The sequence below is a fragment of the Liolophura sinensis genome, chromosome 10 (genome assembly GCF_032854445.1).
Source record: "Liolophura sinensis isolate JHLJ2023 chromosome 10, CUHK_Ljap_v2, whole genome shotgun sequence".
In the NCBI taxonomy this organism is placed as follows: domain Eukaryota; kingdom Metazoa; phylum Mollusca; class Polyplacophora; order Chitonida; family Chitonidae; genus Liolophura; species Liolophura sinensis.
This window is the reverse complement of record NC_088304.1, coordinates 27,831,728-27,844,966: the sequence shown is the minus strand read 5'-3', so window position 1 is coordinate 27,844,966 and position 13,239 is coordinate 27,831,728. Positions and strand designations below refer to the sequence as shown.

The following is a 13,239-nucleotide window of genomic DNA, read 5'->3' as shown; positions in this document are numbered from 1 at the left end:
TAAGAAATGTACAGTATTTTCTGTTTTTTTCCTTTTTGTGTAAGCTACATTTTAAATTTTTTTTGTGAATATCATTATGTTGTATTATGAAATATTTGTATTTCTGATTACATTATAAGCATGTTAATGTATTGTGATCAGGGGTGTAAGATTTGGATACAAACATACATACCTGTTCTGATAATACATACTTTTTCAAAACATCGCTTTTGTGTCAAAAATCCTCAATTACAGTATAACACATGCTCTTTTACCCTGGCTTAATTATTATAACATTAGTTCCTTGTTTTAATGATGATATCATGCCTCAAAATATCTGTAACTTTAAACCTTAAATCACATGTTTTGATCAGATCTTATGCACCCTGCAGATAAAGGATAGGATTGTAAGCTCAGTATATGTTGTGCTGTACCACATATACAATATATACCTTACCACTGGCTAATAGCACACCTAAATCACACACATCCTGCCATTACGGATTTGATGATTACTCATATTTCTGTCTCTCTATTAATATATAAACCGTGGCGGATGTAATATAGGACTGCATCTGATGCAGCATAATACCGAAAATTTGCTAATAAATTGTGAGTGTTGTAATTCTAACAACATCTGATTTATTCAAGAGTTAGAAAACTATAAATAACTGACCGTAAGCATAATTACAATATACATAAACATGTATCACATGAGATTAGCTAAATCGCAGCTAGTACGTCTGCTGAATTAGTGTCCTCTGGAAGGCTGTACTTTTTCACCCCTTCTGCAATCTTGAGGATGAGATGTCAAACATTTAGTTGTAATGCAATATTGGATTGAAAAATTTTTTTTTCTAATTACAATTTTTATAAAAACAGTGAACAACTGGGGTTTAATTGGCAAATTCATGGATTTCATAACTTTAAAATTTGGGTTATCTGACATGGCACCCCCATTTAAAGATAAACATCTGTGATATTGTTTGGTTTCGCATAATTGCTGGTATAATTATATTAATTATAGCTGTTAATAAGTCTACAACATGCTGTACGTTGACCAAGATCAAATGGAAGCTGCATTGCCTATAATGTACATCAAATAGAAAGTCTCAATGTTTAGGTTACACGCTTATTTGAATGGGTTTTTATGAATTCAAATATCAAAAAATGTATTTAAGCGTTATCTTGAAATTTCGCCCTAAACTTTATTGTGAGTCCTGTTAAGTGCTTATTAAGTTATCAATGTTTTACCTGTCATGATTATCAGTTTTTACTATATTTTTTATTGTTAAATTTAACCTCGAAGCATGTCTTTTGGAAATTTTAAATATAATATCTGTGATGATTTTCGCATTTGGAAATTATGTCAAACATAAATGCATTACATCTGGTGTATTCAGGCTATATCAGGTTTACACACTGTTGCGTGTTTTTTCTGCTACTGTTCATATGCCACACCTGTGTACATGCAAGTATATTTTGAAAATAACCTAAAAATTTGGCCTTCACAAAGTTGCACATTTTGCTTGACTCTTAGGGCTCTAAGGATTGGTGTGTGTTTTGAGGTTTGGTCAGAAGGTAGAATGATGCAATGTTCTAAAAAAAAATTTAAATTTCAGCATCACATGTTATATTTTACGATATTTATTAGTTCTTTTTGTAGTGAAGTTTTAAGTCATTTACCATTGGAAGACTTTGTTGTGGATCCTAGGCTCTAAAATACATGTATCTGTCGACATATTTGACGGGATTCAGCAGTTGTAGCTTGAGGGTCAGATAACGAAAGTGAAACATTTATTACAGATAATAATGTCTCCTGACCTTGAAGAATTAGATACAGTCATGTACATGTGTGATACAGGTCCGTGGTTTTTATTTTTATGTAATATATATGTATATGTTTATGAATTTGCATGATAGAGTGGTAATACATGAAATGCTACGGTTTTATTTCTTAATGTAAAGATTTTGATGTGTAATAACATATAACAGTACAAACAAATTTTTCAACTTTCACTTTGAGTTGTAAAAATGGCTTCAAAGTACACTTTTCTTAAGGCCCCAGTGGCTAGTCTGGAAATTAAGTAGCTTGCAGCGGAGACATCAACGATGATCCCTATTTAAAAAGAACTGGCTGAATGGGGGCGGGGTTGTGGGGAACGGACCGATTGGGGACGAGTTAGGGAAGTGGAGGGGTCGATAAGCTTGCCCGAAGAAGCCATGCAATATCTATATACATGTCATCTTGTCCGCTTGGGGCACTTCGGTGGTGTTCACCGAGTTCCATGCAAGATCAACAATGATGTAATTTCCGAAAAAATCTGACTCAGTTGACTGAAAATATGCATAATATAGAGGGGTAATGAACAGGTTTAAAAATACCTCTAAAAAGAAAAATTTTTAACCCAAATTCCAGGGCATCATTTTCTTCATTTTAGCATAGAAACTGAATCTTTGTTTTAGAGTTCCTTTCCTTATACCTGTAAATCTGAAAACAATGCATTGCTTAAATCATTACATATTTGCGGAATTTTTAATACTGTACTTTGAGTTTTCTTAGATAATCATGACAGAATTAAAGAGTCTTGTTTTGAGTTCATATATAAGCGTAAAATAATTGTACTCCTAGTCAAGATACATACCAAGTCTGACTTAGTTTATTTATGTATTTGATTGGTGTTTTAGACATCCGCAGGTTGACAGACAGGGAATGGCAAGATAATTTATAAAGCAACAATGTTGATCATTGCATTCTAACATGATCAGTTGGCAAAGCAAGGTTTCATTTCAGCCTCTACCATTTCATGCAGTTTTTGTTGGGATATGTCTTAACACTTGACTGTCATTTTACTAGGAAGAATTGAGCTGATATTTTGCAATCATATGTCCCCCACAGGCGAGCTTTTTGGTAACCCTGCTACAAAATCTAAGTTAAAATATCGTATTATATAGATATTTGTGCCAGTAAGAAGTCTCCGTTCTGCCTTTAGAGTCTAGCTAAATACAAAGTTTGTAAAGCCAGGAACTGTAACTTCTAACCATTGACCATTGGTGTAATCACGAACAGATGTGTCTTTCAAGAGATTCCTCTGACTTAAATGTTGATATGTTCCTTTCTGTGCTGGTTCCCTCAGCCCCTGGCAAGGGGGAGCTCATTACTTTCACTGATGGAAGGGGTGTGGGTATGTTTTTTTTAAAACCAGACTCCTAATGAATGTGACTCTTTCTACTAGTAGCTAGGCCAGCTTGGGGATGGTGTCATTTCTAGATACAGAAAACTTTCTCTGCCAGATGAAAAGATCATTTGTTTTGTGGGTAGGAATGGGGACCCATAGAGTAAATATACTGTATTTTCACCAGCATTTGTCCATTGTTACATTTTGCTTGAAGGCCTTAAAAGTTTCTTGAAGTTTGATTAATTTCTTAGAAGAAAGACAAAAGTGTTGGCATCAAAGGTATCATTTTAAAACCTTTATGTGATATTTTGAAAATACTAATCTTTCATTGAAATAAACCAATTAGAGAACTTTCGCTTGTCAGTCATGATCCTGATGGCTATAGTTCACTTAAGGAGGCTTTGGGGGACCACACCTTTGTCAAAGTGACATCATTGTGCAAAAAAAATAAATAAAAAAAGGCCAGCCTCTTTGAGTTAGTCTGGCACTGTCGAGAACTACCGTGAAGCTAAGCTATGTTATTCTATTTTCCTAGTGTTTCCAGAGGTTTGAGGTAAAACTTGCCGAACTTGAAATACATGTATTAGATGGGGGAAGGTTGTTTAAGTTAAACATAATAATTCAGTGCTTGTAGAATTTAAAGAGCTCACTGGCTTTGCTAACGGTTTCGCTTTGTTCAATTTCATGTTAGCAAATTTAATGTTTTCAGGCCTGTGGATGCATGTTCATGTTGACCTGCTGACAAACATATCTGAATGCACCACAGATGACATGTAGAAATACATAAACTAGATGACATCTCCTCATTTCTACCGGAAAGGACCACCCAAATATTAAACTTATGTAATCAAGAATTAAGTGCACTGAAAGTTGCATCCAAAAATATCTCGTCTAAAAACGTTTTTAGCAGATTTTTTTACTCTGAATTATTACATGGGAATCTAGTTTGTGCATCTTTAATACAGGCATATATGGTGGTCCTTATGGACCATAATGCTGCACTGTGATGATGAATATCATGTTCATGCTGAATATAATGTTAATACAGGCATGTATGGCGGTCCTTATGGACCATAGTGCTGCACTCTAATGCTGAATATCATGTTAATGCTGAATATCATGTTAATACAAGCATGTATGGTGGTCCTTATGGACCATAGTGCTGCACTCTGATGCTGAATGTCAGGTCATATGTCAGTCTCGTGCAAATGTTTACTTTCCAAGTAAGTGCTTGAGTGGACATTAAATAAACTGAGTAATTCACAGTGATTTCATTGAAAATTAATAATACCAGCATGAAATTCGTCATAAATCTTGCCCTTTTCACAAGTTGGACATTGACAAATATAGAACAATATCAGCTTGCCTTCAAGCTGGTCTTGACTGGTATCCTGTATTATTACGGAAATAATTGTCAATTTTATGTCATATATCCTGACTCGTGAAGTTTAAAGAACAAGGGATAGCAGCAGATATATGCCAAATTTTCTCCAAATTAGTTAAAGATGTCTAAAGGCCTATCTTTGAGAAGTATCTCACACATATGGCCCAACCAAACAAAAGAAGACAAAAAATAGGAAAAAAATAACTAACATCTGTTTGTAGTAATTTCCCCCCTCAAAGAACAAGCCACACTTATGTTTCAACACTTAAACACACACTCCGCTTTTCTGTCCTTTCTCTCCTGGAAGACTAAAAGGCAATTTTTTGTACGTATGGCGACATGTCATGTGATATACAGCCAGAAAACAAGCATGTCCCAGCTGACGGTAATTAGGAAGTGCTTTGTACTTGAGGGTGGGCTGCAATTATGCCTGAAGGACCAAAAGTTTGAAATGGATCATAGATCTTTTCATATCATCTTTCATAGCTCACAAGAGCAGTTTAGCTTCTTGTCCTGGAATGTCCATCTTGGTTGACAGTTGGTATACGAATGTGTGTTTCAAAACATATTCAGTTCAAGATCAAACACGTACATTTACCGTATTGAGGTTTTCTTGTTGTAGCTAATATCGGAATAAGTTCGAAATTTTTTGTCATTAATGGTAAAACCAGTCCTACTGTATTGTTGAGACAAATCACCTAATTTTCTCACCGTGTTCCAGAGGCATGAGTGACTCCACTTTTCTGTAGGAACTTCACAACTTCACAGACGTTTAGCTCCAGAACTTTCTCCATCTTTCATCAAAGTAACTTTAAATGAAACAGATTTCTGTAAATGTAATCAAAAATAGTTGCCTTGCATTATGCATGCTGTTTTACCTTTAACAATTATTGAAAGATTTGAAACTCTCAACTCCCTATTGGGGTTTTCACTGTTTGGTGCAGCTTGATCATGCATTGACGGTTTAATTTTCAGTCTACAGAAGTGTGTAGGCTACTTTAGTTTTAAGAATGTGGCAGTATACTGATACTTGAGCATATACTGACCTCTGACCGAAGGGTTGTGATCTCTGCCCTCAGGACACTCACCTTTGACCTTACTGCACTGACCCCCTGACCTCAGAGCTTGACAAAAAAGGGTGATATACGTGATGGAATGATACCCATCTTCACATACCTGGTCAACTTTACCTGGGTTAACGAGAAATGGACAGGTTATCATGTGTGCGCATGTAATTAACAGCTAGCCCAGAAAAGTAAATTTAATAGATGTCCTGAGAAACACAGCGAGAGTAATGTGTCATGGGCTTTGATAATATGTATTTATTTCTTTAGTAAGAATTTCGAGAACAGTCATACATGTATCTGTATATTTATTTATTTTCTTATTTGATTTGTGTTTTACACCGAGGATATTTCACTTGTATGATGGCGGTTAGCATTACGGTGGAAGAAAAACGGGCAGAGCCCAGGGAAACCTATGACCATCCACAGGTTGCTGCAGACCTTCGCACATGCGGGTATCTGAAGGTACAAATATTTTGGGACATGCACCGCTGTCATATAAGTGAAAGTGGTGAAAGTTTTCTTTTTGCATTTTTTACCCAAAAAAATATGCTGAAATATTTTTAATATGAAATTATTGCTGTTTGTGTACCTGCATTTAGATCATAGAAGAAAGGTTTTAGGAGTTTTAAGGAGTAATTGAGAAGCTGAATTCGTGATTGCCGTATAGATGTACATTTTTGTTTTTGTATTTGAGGAATAAAACGTAAAGGCTCCAAAATGTGCTTGAGACAAACTCTGATCTATTTATTTAAATCTTACATTTCTGGTTCTAAATACGACTACTTTTGCGCGTACATGTGTCAGCATTTATGCCAAGGGTCAAGCCTGCCTTATTTTGTAGTTCAGGAACGACTTAAAAATGGAAGAAAACTGTTAAGCACCTGGCTTGACAAAGTTTGACACATGACGTGAATGATTAAAACCTCTGTAGGGATTGACATACATGTAGGTGAAAACATTCCTATGCTGTTTACTTTATCTGATGTATGTTACTTTCATTGGGCCTCATTACTCATACATTCAGACTTTTTGTTCAACGATGGCGTTGAGATAATTACTTTAATGTACCACACATAATCCAGGGTCAATTTAGTCTCTTGATGACTTCTAATGTTACTAGCTAAAGCCGACATGCAGATGAAACTATCTGGATATCATAAAGTGGTAAATGATCACTTAGCCATACATTGTACTATACACATACAACACCCACTACTATGTACAACACTCACTACTATGTACATCACCCACTACTATGTACACCACCCACTACTATGTACACCGCCCACTGCTATGTACAACACCCACTGCTATGTACACCACCCACCACTATGTACACCACCCATTACTTTGTACAACACCCACTACTATGTACACCACCCACCACTATGTACACCACCCACTACTAGGTACAACACCCACTACTATGTACAACACCCACAACTATGTACATCACCCACTACTATGTACAACACCCATTACTATGTACAACACCCACTACTATGTACAACACCCACTACTATGTACATCACCCACTACTATGTACACCACCCACTACTATGTACAACACCCACTACTATGTACAACACCCACTACTATGTACACCACCCACTACTATGTACAACACCCACTACTATGTACATCACCCACTATTATGTACACCACCCACTACTATATGTACACCACCCGCTACTATGTACATCACCCACTACTATGTACAACACCCACTACTATGTACATCACCCATTACTATGTACATCACCCACTACTATGTACACCACCCACCACTATGTACACCACCCACTACTATGTACACCACCCACTACTATGTACACCACCCACTACTATGTACAACACCCACTACTATGTACAACACCCACTACTATGTACACCACCCACTACTATGTACATCACCCATTACTATGTACATCACCCACTACTATGTACAACACCCACTACTATGTACATCACCCACTACTATGTACATCACCCATTACTATGTACAACACCCACTACTATGTACATCACCCATTACTATGTACAACACCCACTACTATGTACATCACCCACTACTATGTACAACAACCACTACTATGTACACCACCCACTACTATGTACACCACCCACTACTATGTACATCACCCATTACTATGTACATCACCCACTACTATGTACAACACCCACTACTATGTACACCAACCACTACTATGTACAACACCCACTACTATGTACAACACCCACTACTATGTACACCACCCACTACTATGTACATCACCCACTACTATGTACACCACCCACCACTATGTACACCACCCACTACTATGTACACCACCCACTACTATGTACAACACCCAGTACTATGTACACCACCCACCACTATGTACACCACCCACCACTATGTACACCACCCACCACTATGTACAACACCCACTACTATGTACATCACCCACTACTATGTACACCACCCACTACTATGTACACCACCCACTACTATGTACAACACCCACTACTATGTACATCACCCACTACTATGTACACCACCCACTACTATGTACACCACCCACTACTATGTACATCACCCACTACTATGTACAACACCCACTACTATGTACATCACCCATTACTATGTACATCACCCACTACTATGTACACCACCCACCACTATGTACACCACCCACCACTATGTACATCACCCACTACTATGTACAACACCCACTACTATGTACACCACCCACTACTATGTACACCACCCACTACTATGTACAACACCCACTACTATGTACACCACCCACTACTATGTACAACACCCACTATGTACATCACCCACTACTATGTACAACACCCACTACTATGTACACCACCCACTACTATGTACAACACCCACTACTATGTACACCACCCACTACTATGTACGTCACCCACTACTATGTACATCACCCACTACTATGTACGTCACCCACTACTATGTACACCACCCACTACTATGTACAACACCCACTACTATGTACGTCACCCACCACTATGTACATCACCCACCACTATGTACACCAACCACTACTATGTGCGTCACCCACTACTATGTACATCACCCACTACTATGTACGTCACCCACTACTATGTACAACACCCACTACTATGTACACCACCCACTACTATGTACATCACCCACCACTATGTACACCAACCACTACTATGTGCGTCACCCACTACTATGTACATCACCCACTACTATGTACGTCACCCACTACTATGTACACCACCCACTACTATGTACAACACCCACTACTATGTACATCACCCACCACTATGTACACCAACCACTACTATGTACAACACCCACTACTATGTACATGTTTATGGTATAAATATACTGTCTTTCACTTAAAGTTCAACATTTTTCAAATGACAAATTTTGCTTGATTTAGAATGATTCATCCACCTTATTTGATGGAGAAGAAAATCATAATTTTTGTGAAGTTAGATTAATATCTTATCTGAAAAATATAAGTATTAGCATCAAAGTATAGTTTTATGTTCATTGGAAACACCATTTTTAGATACCTAACTTAAGGTGAAATACAGTACTTCAACATTTTTGGAGAATATTTAGAGAATGGGAGATTCATGTTTGATTTTTTTATTTATTTCATGAGTGTCCAAGAATATTTCACTTAAACAATGGCAGTCAGCATTATGGTAGGAGGAAACAGGGGAGCCCTGGGGAGACCCACAATCATCCGCAGGTTGCTGGAAGACCTTCCCACTTATGGCAAGTGAGAAAGCCAGCATGAGCTGGACTTGAACTCACAGCAACCACATTGGTGAGAGGGTACTGGGTCATTACGCTGCGGTAGCTCGCTAACCAACTGAGCCACCGAGGCCAACATTTGAAATTTCCACCTATTATTCTATTCCTTAAACACAATGAATGAAAATCAAACTGAATTTATAACCTCAAAGGTAAGTCAAATTCAAACTTGATCAGACGTTTAATATTAAATGTCAATGAGCCATAAAACACAGTTGTAGGAATGGACAGCTCAACTGAATGACATGGAGATGTTCAAGTATGTAAGGTTTTCCTTGACTTGAGCCGTATTGGAGAAATGCAAGCCTGTGATAAAGATCATCATATTGACATCAGGATTTCAAATGTAATCAAGTGGGGAGGAGGATGGAGCAGGGTGGGGGATGTGTGCAGGGAGAGATATATTATCCCAACAGAAAGAGATATTCAGATACAGTACACATGCATATCAAATTAGCCTGCAGCGAGATGAAACCAGAAGGTTTCTTCAAGATAAGTTAGGTCAGTTGAATCTACCCTTGGGAACTTGGCTTTTTCACTGAAGGTGTATTTATTTAATTATTTGTTCATTCACAATTTTTCTTTTTAATTATGTCTCTGTGTAACATTTTTATCATTTCTATAACGGCTCATAGAAATAAAATTTACATGTACAAAGTTTGTAAAGGTCTGAATTGTAGGAAAGTAGACTACACTGGTGGTGCTTTGTGTCACTGTACATGTAGGCTTGCAAAACTCCATGCTGTCCCATGTTGTCTGACGTTAACAGGACATTCGGGTTGAAGAGCCGTTAAAAGTTTACAAATTACTCTACTAGTAAATACTTTGACAAACAGGATTCAAGGACACTTTGCAGTATTAATGTCATGTGATATAAAGAAATTCAAGTTAAAACTTAAATTCTTGGTATTGTGTATGACCTCGGATGAAGTTTTATAGAGATGGAGAATATACAGCAAAGCTGCCTGATTATACAGTATGATTTTATCCTGGCATGTGATTTCATCCTGTCATATGATAGAATATCACTGTGCCATGTAATATGATTTCATCCTGTCATATGATAGAATATCACTGTGCCATGTAATATGATTTCATCCTGTCATGTGATAGAATATCACTGTGCCATGTAATATGATTTCATCCTGTCATATGATAAAATATCACTGTGCCATGTAATATTTCATCCTGTCATATGATAGAATATCACTGTGCCATGTAATATGATTTTCATCATGTCATATGATAGAATATCACTGTGCCATGTAATATGATTTCATCCTGTCATATGATAGAATTTCACTCTGCCTTGTAATATGATTTCATCCTGTCATATATATCATCCTGTCAAGTATAGCATTCTGTCAAATAACATAATTTCATCCTGTCAAGCAATATGATTCCATCTTGCCAAATAATATGATTTTGTTCTGATGTATATTATGATTTCATCATGTCATATGATAGATTTTCATCCTGCCATGTATAAGATGATATGATTTCCTCCTATAGTATATTATGATTTCATCCTCTCATATATGATTTCATCCTGTCATTAGTGTCCTGTAATAGCATCTCATCCTGTCATTAGTGTCCTGTAATATCATCTCAATCTGTCATTAGTGTCCTGTAATATAATCTCATTCTGTCATAAGCTTTTTCCTGTCTTCCACAGAGTGATGAAGACTATGTGGGGTTTGCCACATTACCAGACCAGGTGCACAGGAAGGCTGTGAAGCGAGGTTTTGATTTTACCATTATGGTTGTGGGTAAGTACAGTGTGTGGATCGATATCCCTACCTCACCTTCACACAAGTATATACCCTGATCTTCACACAAGTATATACCCTGATCTACACACAAGTATATACCCTGATCTACACACAAGTATATACCCTCACCTTCTCACAAGTATATGCTCTCTTCACACATGTGTATGTCCTCACCTTCACACACGTACATACTCTCATCTTCACACAAGTATATGCCCTTATCTTCATACCCTCATCTTTTCACAAGTATATGCCCTCATCTTCACACAAGTATACACCTTTATCTACACACAAGTGTATTCCCCCACCTTCTCACAAGTATATACTCTCACCTTCACACAAGTATATACCCTCATCTTCACACAAGTACAAGTATATGCCCTCATCTTCACACAAGTATATACCTTCAGAAGTATATACCCTCACCTTCACACAAGTATGAACCCTCACCTTCACACAAGTATATACTCCCATCTTCACACAAGTACATGTTTATTCCTTCATCTTCACAGAAGTATATACCCTCATCCTCACAAATACATGTATGTACATTGTATACCCTAAAACATACCATGCAGAGTTTATGGCTACATTCATGTTGAGGTGGAGTTGCCATCTTATAATTCACGCCTAGACTACATTTAGTTGAACCAATTCTAAAAAAATAAATGAAAGTAGTTTTCAGATATAGGTCTAAGAGGTCTGAATCCCGATTCTCACCAATTTTGTGTATAGTTACAACATGCGTCTGTCAGCATGTGTATAATTACCAGTGCTTACCTGACAGGTGAAACTGGACTGGGAAGTCCACCTTGATGAACAGCCTCTTCCTGACTGATCTCTACAAGGACAGGGAAATCCCCAGGGTGGAAGGTAAGACTGTAACACCTGAGCATATGCCATGTCCAGGGATGTAAATTACCCCATAGATATGGTGATAAAGGATATAGCAAAATTACTTATAGTTGGATATATAAAAATCTTGTAAACTTTAGATGAAAAGGTGTGAACAGTTATTTGTAAATATGGTCTTCAATATTTTTTTTTTTAGTTTTTTCCATAAAGAGGAAAGGACATTTGAAAGTACTGTTTGTCTGGTGGGTATTTGGGACCACCTCTTTGTATATATTATCTTCGCATAATATTATTAGTTGCAGGATAAGGGAATATGTGGTGTCAGTAATCCTCATATATGAAGGTTACTGACACCATATATATCCGTATCCTATCACTGAGTAACCAGGTCTGCCGAAAGCAGAGTATTTTGTCTGATGCGGGATATTGTTTTAAATGAGGATGCAGCACTGTTGTAATAAGTTTTTGTGTGCTCAACCGTGGTGCTCAACCAGCATTTTAATCATATTTATATACTCATAAATATTATAATTCTGATTCGATATAATGTTTTGATATCAGTAACAAATTAACATTCAAATATATTTATTAGACATACATCACATCCTTCTTGACAATAGATGCCAAGAGGTGACCCTAATAACCACCCAACAAATAATATCTTTAAGTATTCGTATCTCGTAAGTTGGAAAGAAAAAAAAACATGTATTGAAGACCATATTTCATTTAAAAACTTTCCATGCTCTTTTATCTGAAATTTGAATCGTTTTTGTTTTTTTTCTCTTTTAACAAAATGCATTAGCAGCTTTTGTAAGGGGGGAACATTTTCCTGCCCATTGGCATCAATCGTTTCCCAGCTGACCGGGCCATTGTTCTCTTCTAATGAACAAGAACTTTGTTACCAGACTGCCCACAAAACGCCTTTGCAAGGGCAATAAAGAAGAATAGATTGCACAGTTTTGGTCCAAATTACTTCAGGGAGGGCAAGTTCCTCATTGTACTGCTAATATAAAATTTCAATGAAACTTCCGTAATTCGTTGACATAATGCCCTATTAAGGTATGTAGATTTGTATAGATAGGTTTAATTGTACCTGCATTATGAGAGATGACCAAAATGTCACTGGGGAATAAAGAGGGTGTGCCCAAATGAGCTTAATGGAAACACCTTCAGTGTCAATGACCTTCGGCATTAG

At 37.0% G+C, this 13,239-nt stretch overlaps 1 protein-coding gene across 1 annotated transcript in view; it reads left to right on the top strand.

The window, feature by feature from the left end:
• Positions 1 to 13,239, top strand: part of LOC135476797 (septin-5-like) — a 57,905-nt gene that overhangs the window by 31,397 nt on the left and 13,269 nt on the right. The window contains 2 exon segments of the mRNA XM_064756929.1: positions 11,093 to 11,190; positions 11,977 to 12,062. Of these exon segments, the coding sequence (XP_064612999.1) occupies positions 11,093 to 11,190; positions 11,977 to 12,062 (184 nt within the window).